Genomic DNA, 12,373 nt, shown 5'->3' with positions numbered 1-12,373 from the left:
GCAGGGAACTCATCTTCCTGGTGTACATACATATCTATTGCCATTACTTCTTCCTTCCTGTAACCCAACTCACATGCAGTGCCTGGAGAAAAGGACAGTTATGTTACAGTGGAATGGTGTTTCAGAATGGTTGGAGGGTGGAGTTCGTGGTAGGACCAGTGAGAGAAATCACAGACAGCGTTTCTGTTCCAAACAACTGAGAGAAAGATCCTCAGACCCCTGTCCATGTACCCCATCTACAAGAAACAGGGGATGTCAGAGCTTGTAATGTTTCTATGCCATATGGTACACGTTTTCCAGTCAGCCATGAACTCTCCAATTTCCTGATTAATGTTTTTCCAACACTTATTAATAGCTTTCATGTTGTCAATGTAGCAATTAGTCAGCTGCTCAGCCAAATCAAAGAAAGCTATTGCAGCTCCCGGACACAAATCTCTGATGCCATCCAAATCTGCTCTCATACACTCTATGAGGTGAACAGCAGGAATAAGGCCCAGATCATTTCTGCTCAAGTGAATCACCACAATGTCTGATAGATCCTCTTAGGTCCTCAGTTAGATGCTGCAAAGTGGGCAAAACATGATCCCAACACAAGCCACCCAAATCAGCCTGTTGTCAGCAATCCCCATGTCATGATGTACTCCTTGCTCTCCCACAAATTTCTGCAACCTTGTGATCCAGGAATCGCCAGAATCCACATGCTGGTAACCCTGGCAGTGCACACATTTCATTTCCCTCAAGTCAGGGAGCCTTTGGAAACATCCCATTAATCTGTCCCGAGATCAGGAAATAGCCCCTTGCCCTGCACTCCAGGGGCTAGTAATATACAGATTTTCCTTAAACAACCAATCCAAGGCTTGCCTACGATCCATCCTCATTTTCCCACCCTTCTCTCTCCCTATGCCCATCCTCTGTCACAGCTCTCCATCTCCTCTCCATCTGATAAAACAAAAATGTTGGTTAGATAAGTTGCTGACTGTTCTGCTGTGATTATAGCAAACCTCCCCCTAAAATACAAACACTTAGAGCTGAGACAACTTGTAGCAAGCAACATGAGTTACTAAATCTTTATTGCACAGGTGTACAAAGGTTTGGACTAGAAATATCAGCGGCAGGGTGTTCAGCAGGGGCAATGGCATCAGCATTATGCCGGAAAAACATAAAGCAGCTGTATAGACATCCTCTCATGGTTTTTTATTTTATTGGCACATGCGCACCGTAATCCTTCCTTACACTAGCAAAGAAGTCAACATGTTCTTAAATACCATTCATAATTTGGGTCCCACACAGACTTAGTGGGTGCCCTGCACTACCTTGGCTTCAATAAATAAATAAATAAATAAATAATAAAAAAGACCAACTGAAGGCCATGGCTACACTGGCGCTTTACAGTGCTGCAACTTTCGTGCTCAGGGGTGTGAAAAAAACACACCCCGAGCGCTGCAAGATACAGCGCTGTAAACCGCCAGTGTAAACAGTGCCGCAGCGCTGGAAGCGCGGCTCCCAGCACTGCAAGCTACACCCGTAGAGGACGTGGAGTACATGTAGTGCTGGGAGAGCTCTCTCCCAGCGCTGGCGCTGCAACCACACTCGAAACTTCAAAGCGCTGCAGCGGCAGCCCTTTGAAGTGCAAGTGTAGCCATACCCTGAGATGATTCTGACCCATCACAGCGATACTGATCTCCAGTGCTGCTTTAAGGGTGGGGTGGGGGGAAGACACCTAGAAACGTTAAAATATTGCTTTTTTTTTGGGGGGGGGGAGGATCTTATATCTTTGAACTCTGGCTCAAATGACCCCAAATGTGGGTCATAAACCTCACTCTGCTCTCCCACGAAGCCTGGCAAATTTCAAGGAAATTCATGCAAGCATGTGGATTTTAGAGCACATAGAAGTGTTGTCCTTTAAACAGGAAGGACAGAGGGATGATGGAGATAAAGGGCTCCTTCTGCATATTCATCTGCAGCATAGGAGGTTTGGAAGGATGTGATGTGGCCCATTCATTTCAATGTGATGCTCTCAGCTGACTGAGAATACCCCAGGAGAGGAATACAGCCTGAAACAATAGCTGAAACATGCGAACTGCTCCATTCATCTGAGTGGGTGTTCCTATCTCCCCCACCCTCGCCCCAGTGCTTTTGAGCTTCTGATATGTATGAAGTATTCCCCAGATCCTTGCTCACATGGAGCCAGGGAAGGGGCTGCACCACTGTAATAGAGATCACCATCGACTCCGCCATCCCCAGGACAGACAGCCGACTGCGACCCGACATCATCGTGATGGACGCAGAAAAGAAAAAAGGTCCTCCTGGTAGATGTCACGGTGCCTTTCGAAAACCGATCCCCTGCCTTCCACAAGGCTCGAGCTTGGAAGCAGTCAAAGTATGCCTCGCTGGCTGAGACCCTGAGAATCCAGGGCTACGAAGCCCAGGTACAAGCCCTGATCGTGGGAGCCCTGGGCTCATGGGACCCCGCAATGAGCTAGTTCTGAGAACATGTGGGGTCGGTCAATGCTACAACCAGCTCATGAGACAGCTCATGGTGCCCAACACCATCAGGTGGTTCAGAGACATTTATACCGAACACATTACCAGACATCACCAATACCACACTGAGTAATTGAGACAGCCAACCAGGGAAATAACCCACTTCCTTCCCTGAGGGACCAAGGGACACACCCCACCAGGTACCTATCTGCTCCATCGATACTGACTTGGACTCCTTATTCATTCCATGGGTGGCGAACCCGAGCCCACTTATTCACTGACACTTTAAAAACCCTTGCACTCCAATCTGGGTCTATGCCGGTTATGCGACATGTATGTAGCTTTTCATCCTTGCAAACGGTATCTGTAACCTCCCATAACCCAAGCCTGACCCCAGGTGTACAGTACCTTCCCTCTCAACCTGTGTATATTTCATTTCAAACATTTCCTTTAATAAAATTTTTAATTCTTAGTTTTTACTGATTGCCAAACAGCTGCCTATCACCATTTCCACTACTAAGCAGCAGCTTTCACATTTCCTACAGTTAACAGGAGAAAGACACACCTAATGCATTCAAAAGTGAAGCTACCTCTGCACTAGAAGTGCTACAGCGGCACTGATGCAGCTGCAGAACTTGTGGGAGTTGAAGTAATCAAACCAACAGGAGAGCTTTCTCTGTTGGCCCAGTGTCTTCACCACAAGAAACAGTAGCTATGTTGGCAGCAGAAGCTCTCCCACCGACATAGTGCTGTGCACACTGGCACTTAGGTCAGTATAACTTACATCAATCAGGAGTGTGGATTAATCACACCCCAGAGCGCTGTAAGTTATACCAACCTATGTGCCAGTGTAGACGTGGCTAAGGTTACACTAGAACTAGGCTATCTTTATACATCAGTTCCTCTGCCCACCTTCCAGAAATCTCTAGATCTTAACCAACCAAATCCCCTAACAGTTCACCTCTCCACCCATTCTCCTCTTCACTATTCAATAACAGTTGAATCCACCCACTAGCTACTGCCCATCTCCCCAATCACCAATGACTCCACCCATTCTACTTCCTCCCTAGGCTTGTAGGCTGTTCTGTATCATTCTTATTGCTTCCCAATAGGCCTAAAAAAACCTTAATATTTCCATCACTTCCTTTTTGACATTAAAATAAAAGTTCTTCACAGATTGAAATAACAGCCTAAAGTTTCTAGTATCTACAAACTCTTTCAAGTATATTTAATTTCCTTGAGTTATAATTTTGTATGGGAAAAAATTTTAAAGTTTCTCAAAATCCTGTTCCATGCAAATAGGGAGGGAATAAGGAAATTCAAACAAACAGAGACTTGCTCAGGTTTGTTTTTAAGTGTTAAACTTTTCTTCTGTGTTGAGACTGGTGATTTACAACAGGAAACCAGGACATGACAAGCAAGCTCCAGACCAAAATTAATGTAAATGTTGTGGCAGTAAAACACAAATAAGGTATCTTAAAAGCCAAAATATCCTAAAATCCCTATCTGATTTTCTACACATCATACTACAGTAACAAGCCTGGGGTATATGCTCCAGATCAGGGAGTAGTTTGAACAGCAAGTGTGTGTATCACAGGAGTTTAACAAGCTCTGCAAAAAAAACCACTACAAAAACAAAATACCACACCCACGCCAACAAACATTAGCAGGAAACCAAAAACTCCATAACTCGAGAGAAGAGCTAACTCCTCACAGAGAAGTCCCAGACAGCCAAGAGCCCATCAGAAAAGCAATGAAACGTGCCAAAGTCAGATGAATTGCATCACCAACAGCATCTGAGTGGCAGAAACAATGGCAGATGATTCCAATCCAAGGCCCCATATAGGGGACAGTAATTAGGAAAAGAAGAAGAGGGCCCCTTGTTAATCAAGTGTTGTAGGCAGTTACTCTGGTTCCTGAGGAGAGTATTAAAAGCGCTCTTTGGCTGCCCCAGAGTTAGACTCCTGACATTTCAAGATCAGTAAGAATCTGAAGACTATGATATAAAGACTTTTTTTTTTTAAAGCATAAAAGAGCACCCTTCAACATATAATCCTAACCGAGGGTAGTCAGCAGGTGGACCGTGGGCCAAATCCAGACTGCCAAACGCTTTTGAACGGAACCTGAAATTTTTAGTTACTTGTCATTATTGTTATTTTTTATTATAATTATTTTCTCTAGAGTTTGGACCTCGACCAAGAAATTTGGACTTTGCCAAAAAATAAATAATAATAGACTCCCCCTGCTCTAAACTGTTTTAGCCCTGACCGAGCAGTGAATGCTGCCTGCATTCTAGTTTCCACGGTGGGCTAATTACATGAACTCATTTCCTAGCTAACATGCGACAGAATAAAATTTCCATCAAACTGGAATATGGTCCCGATAACTATAGCTTCAGCCTCTCACTCCAGCAAATCCACAAATACTGGCATCAAGAGGACAGGAATTCTCTGAAGGGGACTGGACTGTTAGTAAGACTGGTAACAGAATACAGGAACTGACAGCTCAAGTGACAAGTGTTGTCCCAGTTTAGGGCCTAGCATCTATAGCAAACACTACCAGCACACCTGAGTTTGGTGTATTCTATTTCAGGCAACCCTGGGTGGGTCTCAGGCCTGATATACACTGCAAAGTTAAGTCAAAATAAGTCACCTTGTGTCAACCTAGTTGGGCCTGTGTCTAACACTTAAATGTGTCTCACCGATGTAAGCACTCGATTGCAACAACACAGTAATATCACCTCCCTAGTGGCAGCAACCAAATCACTAAGGTCTGACCCAGTCATGGAGGCCAAAATTCCTACCCATTCCCTGGAGATGGTGCCTCTTGGTCCCAATCCAAGGACAGGACAGATCAGATATTGCTGCTGCAGTCACACAAGAACCCTCCCTCTCCCCAAATGCTTTACCTGTTCTGAAGATAGGAGGGCTCATTCTTCAGGGCTGTCAAACATCTTTCACTAGCATTAAACTAACCTTAAAAATCTTTATCTGTGAATGGGAGAACTATAGGTCTTGACCACAGATCCCCCCAGCCACAGATCCCTTTGGCTCTTTACAGATTAGTCAACCATGAGAAATGCTTTCATCACTAAGTAGTTTACCAGAGCCAAAGCCAAGGACAGAGCATTTGCAAACTAGAAAACAAGCACAGATTTTCTGCACTTGTTACATGTGATGGTTCCTAAACCTTCCCAAGCTGCAAGAAGTTTCCTTTTTCCTTTCTCCTTCTTCCCAAAATCCAAAGATGTCCTTTGTGCCCTTTTCAAGGAGGCTAACTCCACGTATCCTCTTCACTGTGGCAGCCCCTGGCCTCCATTAACCTACCCAGCATATGCCCCTCCTCTGCCCCTATCCCAGGGTTATGTGAGACCTAGACAGTTCATGACAGCCCTCATCACATCACTGGCGCCCTTTCTGTATCATCAGCAACATAGTCCTGAGGATGGAGAGCATAAGTGCCCTCAGGAGGAAGATCATTCCTAAGGTAGATTGTTTTAACCAGAAGAAATCCTCATCTGTCATTCATGTCATCATCCAGTTAAAATTCAAAGCAGACGCTAGAGCACATAACATGGATGGGGTGAGGAAAAACTCAGACCTTCTTCCACTTCACCTCAGAGAAGTTATACAGATTTCCTTGTCATTCCTGGAAGTGCAGTACCAAGCAATCTGCTACTACAACACAGCAACAAAGTTTCTGTCTCTCTCACACCACATATGCAAGGAGCGTGACACACTCAGCTGAACCTGCTGTATTGCACAAGTGAGCTGGTGATTTGCAGTTCAGAACAGGCAGCTTCCTCTTGATAAGGCTGCTCCTTCCTGGAAACAGGAGATATAGCTGCCTTATCTCAGGGAAGAGAAGAGGCCACTTTTTCTAAGTAGCAAAGTTCTCACCTTGAAAGCCTCTCTCTTGATTGGCACAGAACACCCAAGGTTGGGGAACTTTTAATCAGACGCCTGCATAATTACTAAATCATTATTAATTATATTGGAGAGCAGAGACCTCAGAAGAAAGGCAAAGCAAACAAAGGGCCCAATGAAGTCTCCTCTGCTGTTGGAAAAAAATTGTAATTAAAAGTCATGAGCGCACTGAAGAGTGAGGGAGCAATGTCAAGTCAGCGTTCAGGACTTGCGAGTGACTTGCATGCTAAGGAGAAGGTCCTCATCCCCAGAGAAATTACAGAGCATTGCCTCACAAAACAGCAAGTACAGAAATGAAAGAACAGCTCCTGTTAGCTGATTGCTTTATTCATGCACAGAATAAGGATTTCAGACAGGGACCCCACCCACCACCCACTGGGGCTCCCATAAGATCTCCCCTCTGCATGTCTCTGGCCCCTCCAGAGCTCCCTCTAACCTCCCCAACCCCACAGAGCTCCCACAGTGCAAGGAGTAAGAGAGAACAAAGCCTCAGGTCTATCCATTCCAGCCTACATGTCAGTGATTCAATTGCTCAACTGAAGCAATCCCTGCATCCAAGACTCTTGCAACACAATTACATAGGACAGCCAGGGGTGAAAGTAACTTAAGGACTTGCCGGTACTACCGGAGTCCTGAGCAGGGGTGTGGCCTCAACAGGAAGAGGCATGACCTCAACCAGAAGAGGTGAGGCCTTTCAAGATTTAAAGGCCCTGGGGCTCCAGCTGTGGCTGGGAGCCCCAGGGCCTTTAAATCACCCCAGCGCTCCCAGCTGCAGAGGCGGCTGGGAGCCCCGGGGCTCAGGAGCAAATTAAAGGGCCCAGGGCTCCCCGCAGCGGCCGGTGCTCCAGCCCTTTAAATCCCCACTTGAGCCCAGCTGCCAGAGCTCCGGCAGCACTTTAAAGGGCCCAGGGCTCCCCACAGCGGCCGGAGCACCGGGCCCTTTAAATCACTGCCACAGAAGCCAGTCCAGTCCGGCACGGCATACTGGCTCTTGACAGTATGCCGTACCAGACCATACCGGCTTACTTTCACCTCTGAGGACAGCAGACATTTCATGTTGATAACCTAATCATACTATCACCCTCTCAAGATGAGGAATCTACACCAGCTAAAGAATTGCTATTAGCACGGAGGCCAAACATGTCCTAGGAAACGTTGAAATCACGGTCTGCCAGGGGAAAAAAAAGCAAAGCCAAATTGATGGATTTAGAGAAACCCCACAACCTGAATTGGACATGCCTAGACCTCACAATAAACCAGAGGAGTTTCAGGCTGGCTATAAAATCCAATCTGAGAAAGGACAGTGGAAATCTATCCAAACCATAAAAAAATATACTAGGCAAATACAACCTCACTAAAGCCACTGCAAGAACTATTTGACAGAATAATTTAACTCACCTGGGACCAAAGACTAGGACTTAACAGCAAACTCAAATACAGTCTCAGATCTCACGATGCACACACTAGGAGGTACAAGACACTAGAAACTTAGGGAGGAATCATACTGCAACCAACATGGCTGAGCAGAGATCAAAACCAAAAGACAAGAAAAAGACACTGCAAGTTATTATAAATAGTTAGATTTCCCGTTTAAAAGTGAAAAAGAAGAAAATGAGCAGATCTGTGGCAGAAATAACACTGGAGTATGTGGCAGCCTGCCACGGAGTTGAAGACAAACACTACCAAATTGCTGCATGCTAAAAGCAAACCCAGCACAGCAATTATTTGATCACACTTAAGGCTACGATTTAGTCATGGAGGTTGCAGAAAGTCACGGAATCCATGCAGGTGGTAGGGGTACACCAGAGTCCCCACGTGCTGCAGATGGCTCCTAGTCCCTGCGCAGCTGCCCTCCTCAGGCCATGTAGGGACCCACAGATCCCCATTTTGTCACCGATATTTCAGTGAAAGTCAGGGGCAAGTCACAGCTTCCATGAATTTTTCTTTTTTGCCCGTGACCTATCTGTGACTTTTACTAAAAATTAGAGCTGCCAAGAAATTTGCTGCTGGCGAGCAGTGCTGGCTTCAGAGCTGACTCCTGAGTGGTGCAGAGCTTGAGGGGCCATCAGCTTTAGCTGGGGGAGGCATGGAGCTGGGGGAGGAGGAGGGGAATAAGCCTCCTAGCTCGGGATGGGGGTCAGTCCCAGCCCTGGGCGGCACTGGGGTGGGCTGGGTCAGCCCCAACTCCGTGCGGCATGGGGATTGGGGAGGGAGGCGGGGGTCAGCATGCATCCATGCTGATGACGGGTTCTGATCAATAATGATTCAAAGCACAGTGGACCGACGCATGTTCATTTTCATCATCTGAGTCGGATGCACCAGCAGGTTGTTTTTCTTGTATTGTGTTCGGGTTCTGTAGTTGGAATGTTGCTCTTTTAAGACATCTGAAAACATTCTCCATACCTTGTCACTCACAGATTTTGGACAGCACTTCAGATTCTTAAGCCTTGGGTTGAGTGCTGTAGCTATCCTTCGAAATCTCGCATTGGTACCTTCTTTGCCTTTTGTCAAATCTGCAGCGAAAGTGTTCTTAAAATGAACAGCATGTGCTGAATCATCATCTTAGACTACTATACCATGAAATATATGGCAGAATGTGGGTAAAACAGAACAGGAGACATACAATTCTCCCCCAAGGAGTTGTCACAAAATTAATTAACGCTTTTTTTTTTTTTTAAACAAGCCTCATCAGCATGGAAGCATGTCCTCTGGAATGGTGGTTGAAGCATGAAGGGGCATATGAATGATTACCATATCTGGCATGTAACTACCTTGCAACGCTGGCTATAAAAGTGCCATGCGAACACCTCACTTTCGGATGACATTGTAAATAAGAAGCAGTCAGCAGCATCTCCCATAAATGAAAACAAACTTGTTTGTCTTAGCAATTGGCTGAACAAGAAGAAGGACTGAGTAGACTGCAGCCTCTACAGTGTTACATTGTTTTGTTTTTTGAATGCGGTTATGTAACAAAAACAAAAACATCTACATTTGTATGTTACACTTCCACAATAAAGAGATTGCACTACAGTACTTTTATGAGGTAAACTGAAAAATACTATTCATTTTGTTTATCATTTTTACAGTGCAAATATTTATATAAAAACAAACTGAACCCTGTACACTTTGTATGCTGTGTTGTCACAGAAATCAATACATTTGAAAATGTAGAAAAACATCCAAAAATATTTAATAAATTTCAATTGGTATTCTATAGTTTAACAGTGTGATTAATCACGATTAATTTTTTTAATTGCAGTTAATTTTTGAGTTAGTCACATGAGTTAATTCTGATTAATCGACAGCCCTAGTTTTTACTTTAAAAATGGGGGGATGAGAACTACATTGCTCTCTGTAGCCTTGTCTCTTCCCGCCCTCAGGTGGCAGCCTGTGTTACTGCGCCTGACCAAAAAAGTTTTTCGGAGCAGCTCTTGCTGCCTTCCCGCCCAGAGGGTCTGCGATTAATGCACGTTAATTGTGCTGTGCTGTAATTGCAGGCATTAACAGCAGTTAATTGACAGCCCTATTAAAAAGATCATGACACAATCTTAGCCTTAATCTTACTGAACACACCTTAACTCAGTCTATTTTTGCTGGGGTACATCTGGCCCTCCCCACCCCCTTTGGAACTCTGGTGGCTCTCCAAGGCCCCCTTCAGTGTCAAAGTCTTATTGCAGTATTTGATTTTCTCCTGCTTGGCACTCAGCATCAGTCCCATTTCCCTGTGTGACAGCAACATACCTGTTGAAGATATCACTAGACACTTTCTGCAAATACTGAAGTGCATCTGCAACCTGATGCACAGCCTCTTCCCTGCGCAAGTCCGGTTGGATCAGAGGGACAGAGTAAGTCTGCCCTTCCAAGAAGTGCTTCTGGGTCACTGCAGCCATTGTGCCTGTGAGAGAGAGTGTGAAGAGGTAATTGCAGCATATGCAGCTCCATCTCATCCCAGGAACCTTATATCATTACTCTTCTCCTTGACTTAGGCCACGTCTACACTACCCGCCAGATCAGGGGGTAGTAATCAATCTATCGGGGATCGATTTATCACATCTCGCCTAGACACGATAAATTGATCCCCAAATCAATGCCCGTACTCCACCTCAGCAGGAGGAGTAAGCGGAGTCGATGGGGAAGCTGCAGCAGAGGATGGCCAGGTAAGTCGAACTAAGATACTTCGACTTCAGCTACGTGAAGTCGCGTATCTTAGATCGATCCCCCCCCCCCCCAGTGTAGACCAGCCTTCAGGCAGACATGAGAGAGAACACCCAGAAACTGTGAAGGAAAGGGCAAGCTAGGCACATCCTAGAACAGCACCATCTAGAAATGTGCAACAGTCTCTTTCATGTAATTAGCCAAATGCGTTGGTGTCACCCTGAATTGCTCCTGTAGTTTTCCGGAGGGTCTGACTTGGTTCACCGTACAAGAAGAAAAAACTGCCAGGAACCAGAGAGAGGGAATCACTACAGAAACCAGCTTCTCTGGATACACTGAAAATGGAAGGCAAGTCTACTCATTACTATTATTTGGGAGATAGTATGGTCTAATCGAGAAAGCATTAGGGGTCAGGAGACCTGGGTTCCAATTTCACCTCTTCCATTAGCCTGCTTTGTGACCCTGGCCAAATCACTTCACCCATATCTGTTTTCAGCTTCCTCCCTTTGTGTCTTGTCTATTTTAGATTGTAATGAACTTGAGGCAAGAATTGTCTCAATGTGTTTGTATAGCACCCAGCACAGTGGGACCCAGACCGTACTTGGGTCCATAATACAAGTATTAACTCATTAAAATTCAAAAAGATGCTAATGTGGGATGAAAATTAAGTTTATTAGAAAGACGATAGTAAAAAAGCCCTTAGCCTTTGTGCTCCCTCTGCTGGTACTGGGAGATATTACAGTTTTCACACAGTCTTGTTCAGGGACCAGTCTTGTGCAAAGAACACTCTCGAGACCACATACTCTGCTGCTATCAGGAGAATTTCCCCCAATTTGCTCCTGGAGCCTAATTCAGAAGGGATGTATTAGGTGCTGCAATTACCATATCTGTAGAGTCTACGATGGGTAACCTACATGACAAGGGCCTGAAGAGACGAGTAGAGCCATTTATAAGAGGATGTAAAGAGATAAATTACAGCGGTCGCTACACACACTTCAAATCATCTTTCAGCTGCACAACACATGAGTTACACCAAATAACTCTTCCCTCTAGTCACTTCTTGATGGGTAAATTACACATCAGTTCTGAATTTGTTCCCTCAGATCCAAGATTTCCCACCGCATATGGTAAGGAAACACCTCCTATAATTCTGTGGAGTCAGTTTCCATTTTCCTGTAACCAAATCTGATTGTGGGGAAAGGTCACTAAAAGAAGTGGGGAACAGAGGTGTCTCCCTGTAGACACAATCTTAGTTTTGTTAGCAAACTAACCAGCCAAGTCCAGCTATCGAAACTGCAGACGACTCTAGAGGAGCAAGACCAATTCTGTTCTGCTTCAGGCATCACAGGCAGGGCTATTAGCCAAGTTCTGAATCCAGAATGTTTAGTGCTGATGATGTTTGAAGTAGAAGACATCAATTTTCACACTCCTAACCAAACCTACTCTGCAGATGGACAGGAAATTATTTCGATCTATAAGCCTAGCAAGTTTGATATGGAATTATCAGACGAGTAATAAGTCTAACAGCAAGATGACATTTTTTGATCGCTTTATTAAGCATAACTCAACTTCAACTCTTATGCTTCCACAATTGTTCGACTTTGTCAGCCAAACAGCGGGGTGACAGGCTGACATCCAGAGATATAAAAGCATTGAGCCATCTCATCATTGTAGGGTAATAAGCCAAGTCAAACATCATAAGCATCAACAAGAATTAGGAAAATTTAAAATCTGATTTGTTCAGAGATCTGTATAAAATTAATTGATTGCCTCAGTCCAGTTTCCAATTGAAAAGCGTCAACACACAA

General features: G+C 44.9%; 1 protein-coding gene across 2 annotated transcripts in view; it reads right to left on the bottom strand.

Moving 5' to 3' along the window:
- Positions 1 to 12,373, bottom strand: part of WASHC1 (WASH complex subunit 1) — an 83,937-nt gene that overhangs the window by 54,833 nt on the left and 16,731 nt on the right. For both annotated transcript variants that reach the window (XM_030543310.1, XM_030543317.1), the window contains one exon: positions 10,152 to 10,305. In XM_030543310.1, the coding sequence (XP_030399170.1) occupies positions 10,152 to 10,300 (149 nt within the window). In that variant the 5' untranslated portion in view covers positions 10,301 to 10,305. The remainder of the gene's footprint in view (positions 1 to 10,151; positions 10,306 to 12,373) is intronic.

The sequence above is a fragment of the Gopherus evgoodei genome, chromosome 1, assembly GCF_007399415.2.
Source record: "Gopherus evgoodei ecotype Sinaloan lineage chromosome 1, rGopEvg1_v1.p, whole genome shotgun sequence".
Lineage (NCBI taxonomy): Eukaryota > Metazoa > Chordata > Testudines > Testudinidae > Gopherus > Gopherus evgoodei.
The sequence above is the reverse complement of the archived record's forward strand: the minus strand, read 5'-3'. Positions and strand labels throughout refer to the sequence as shown.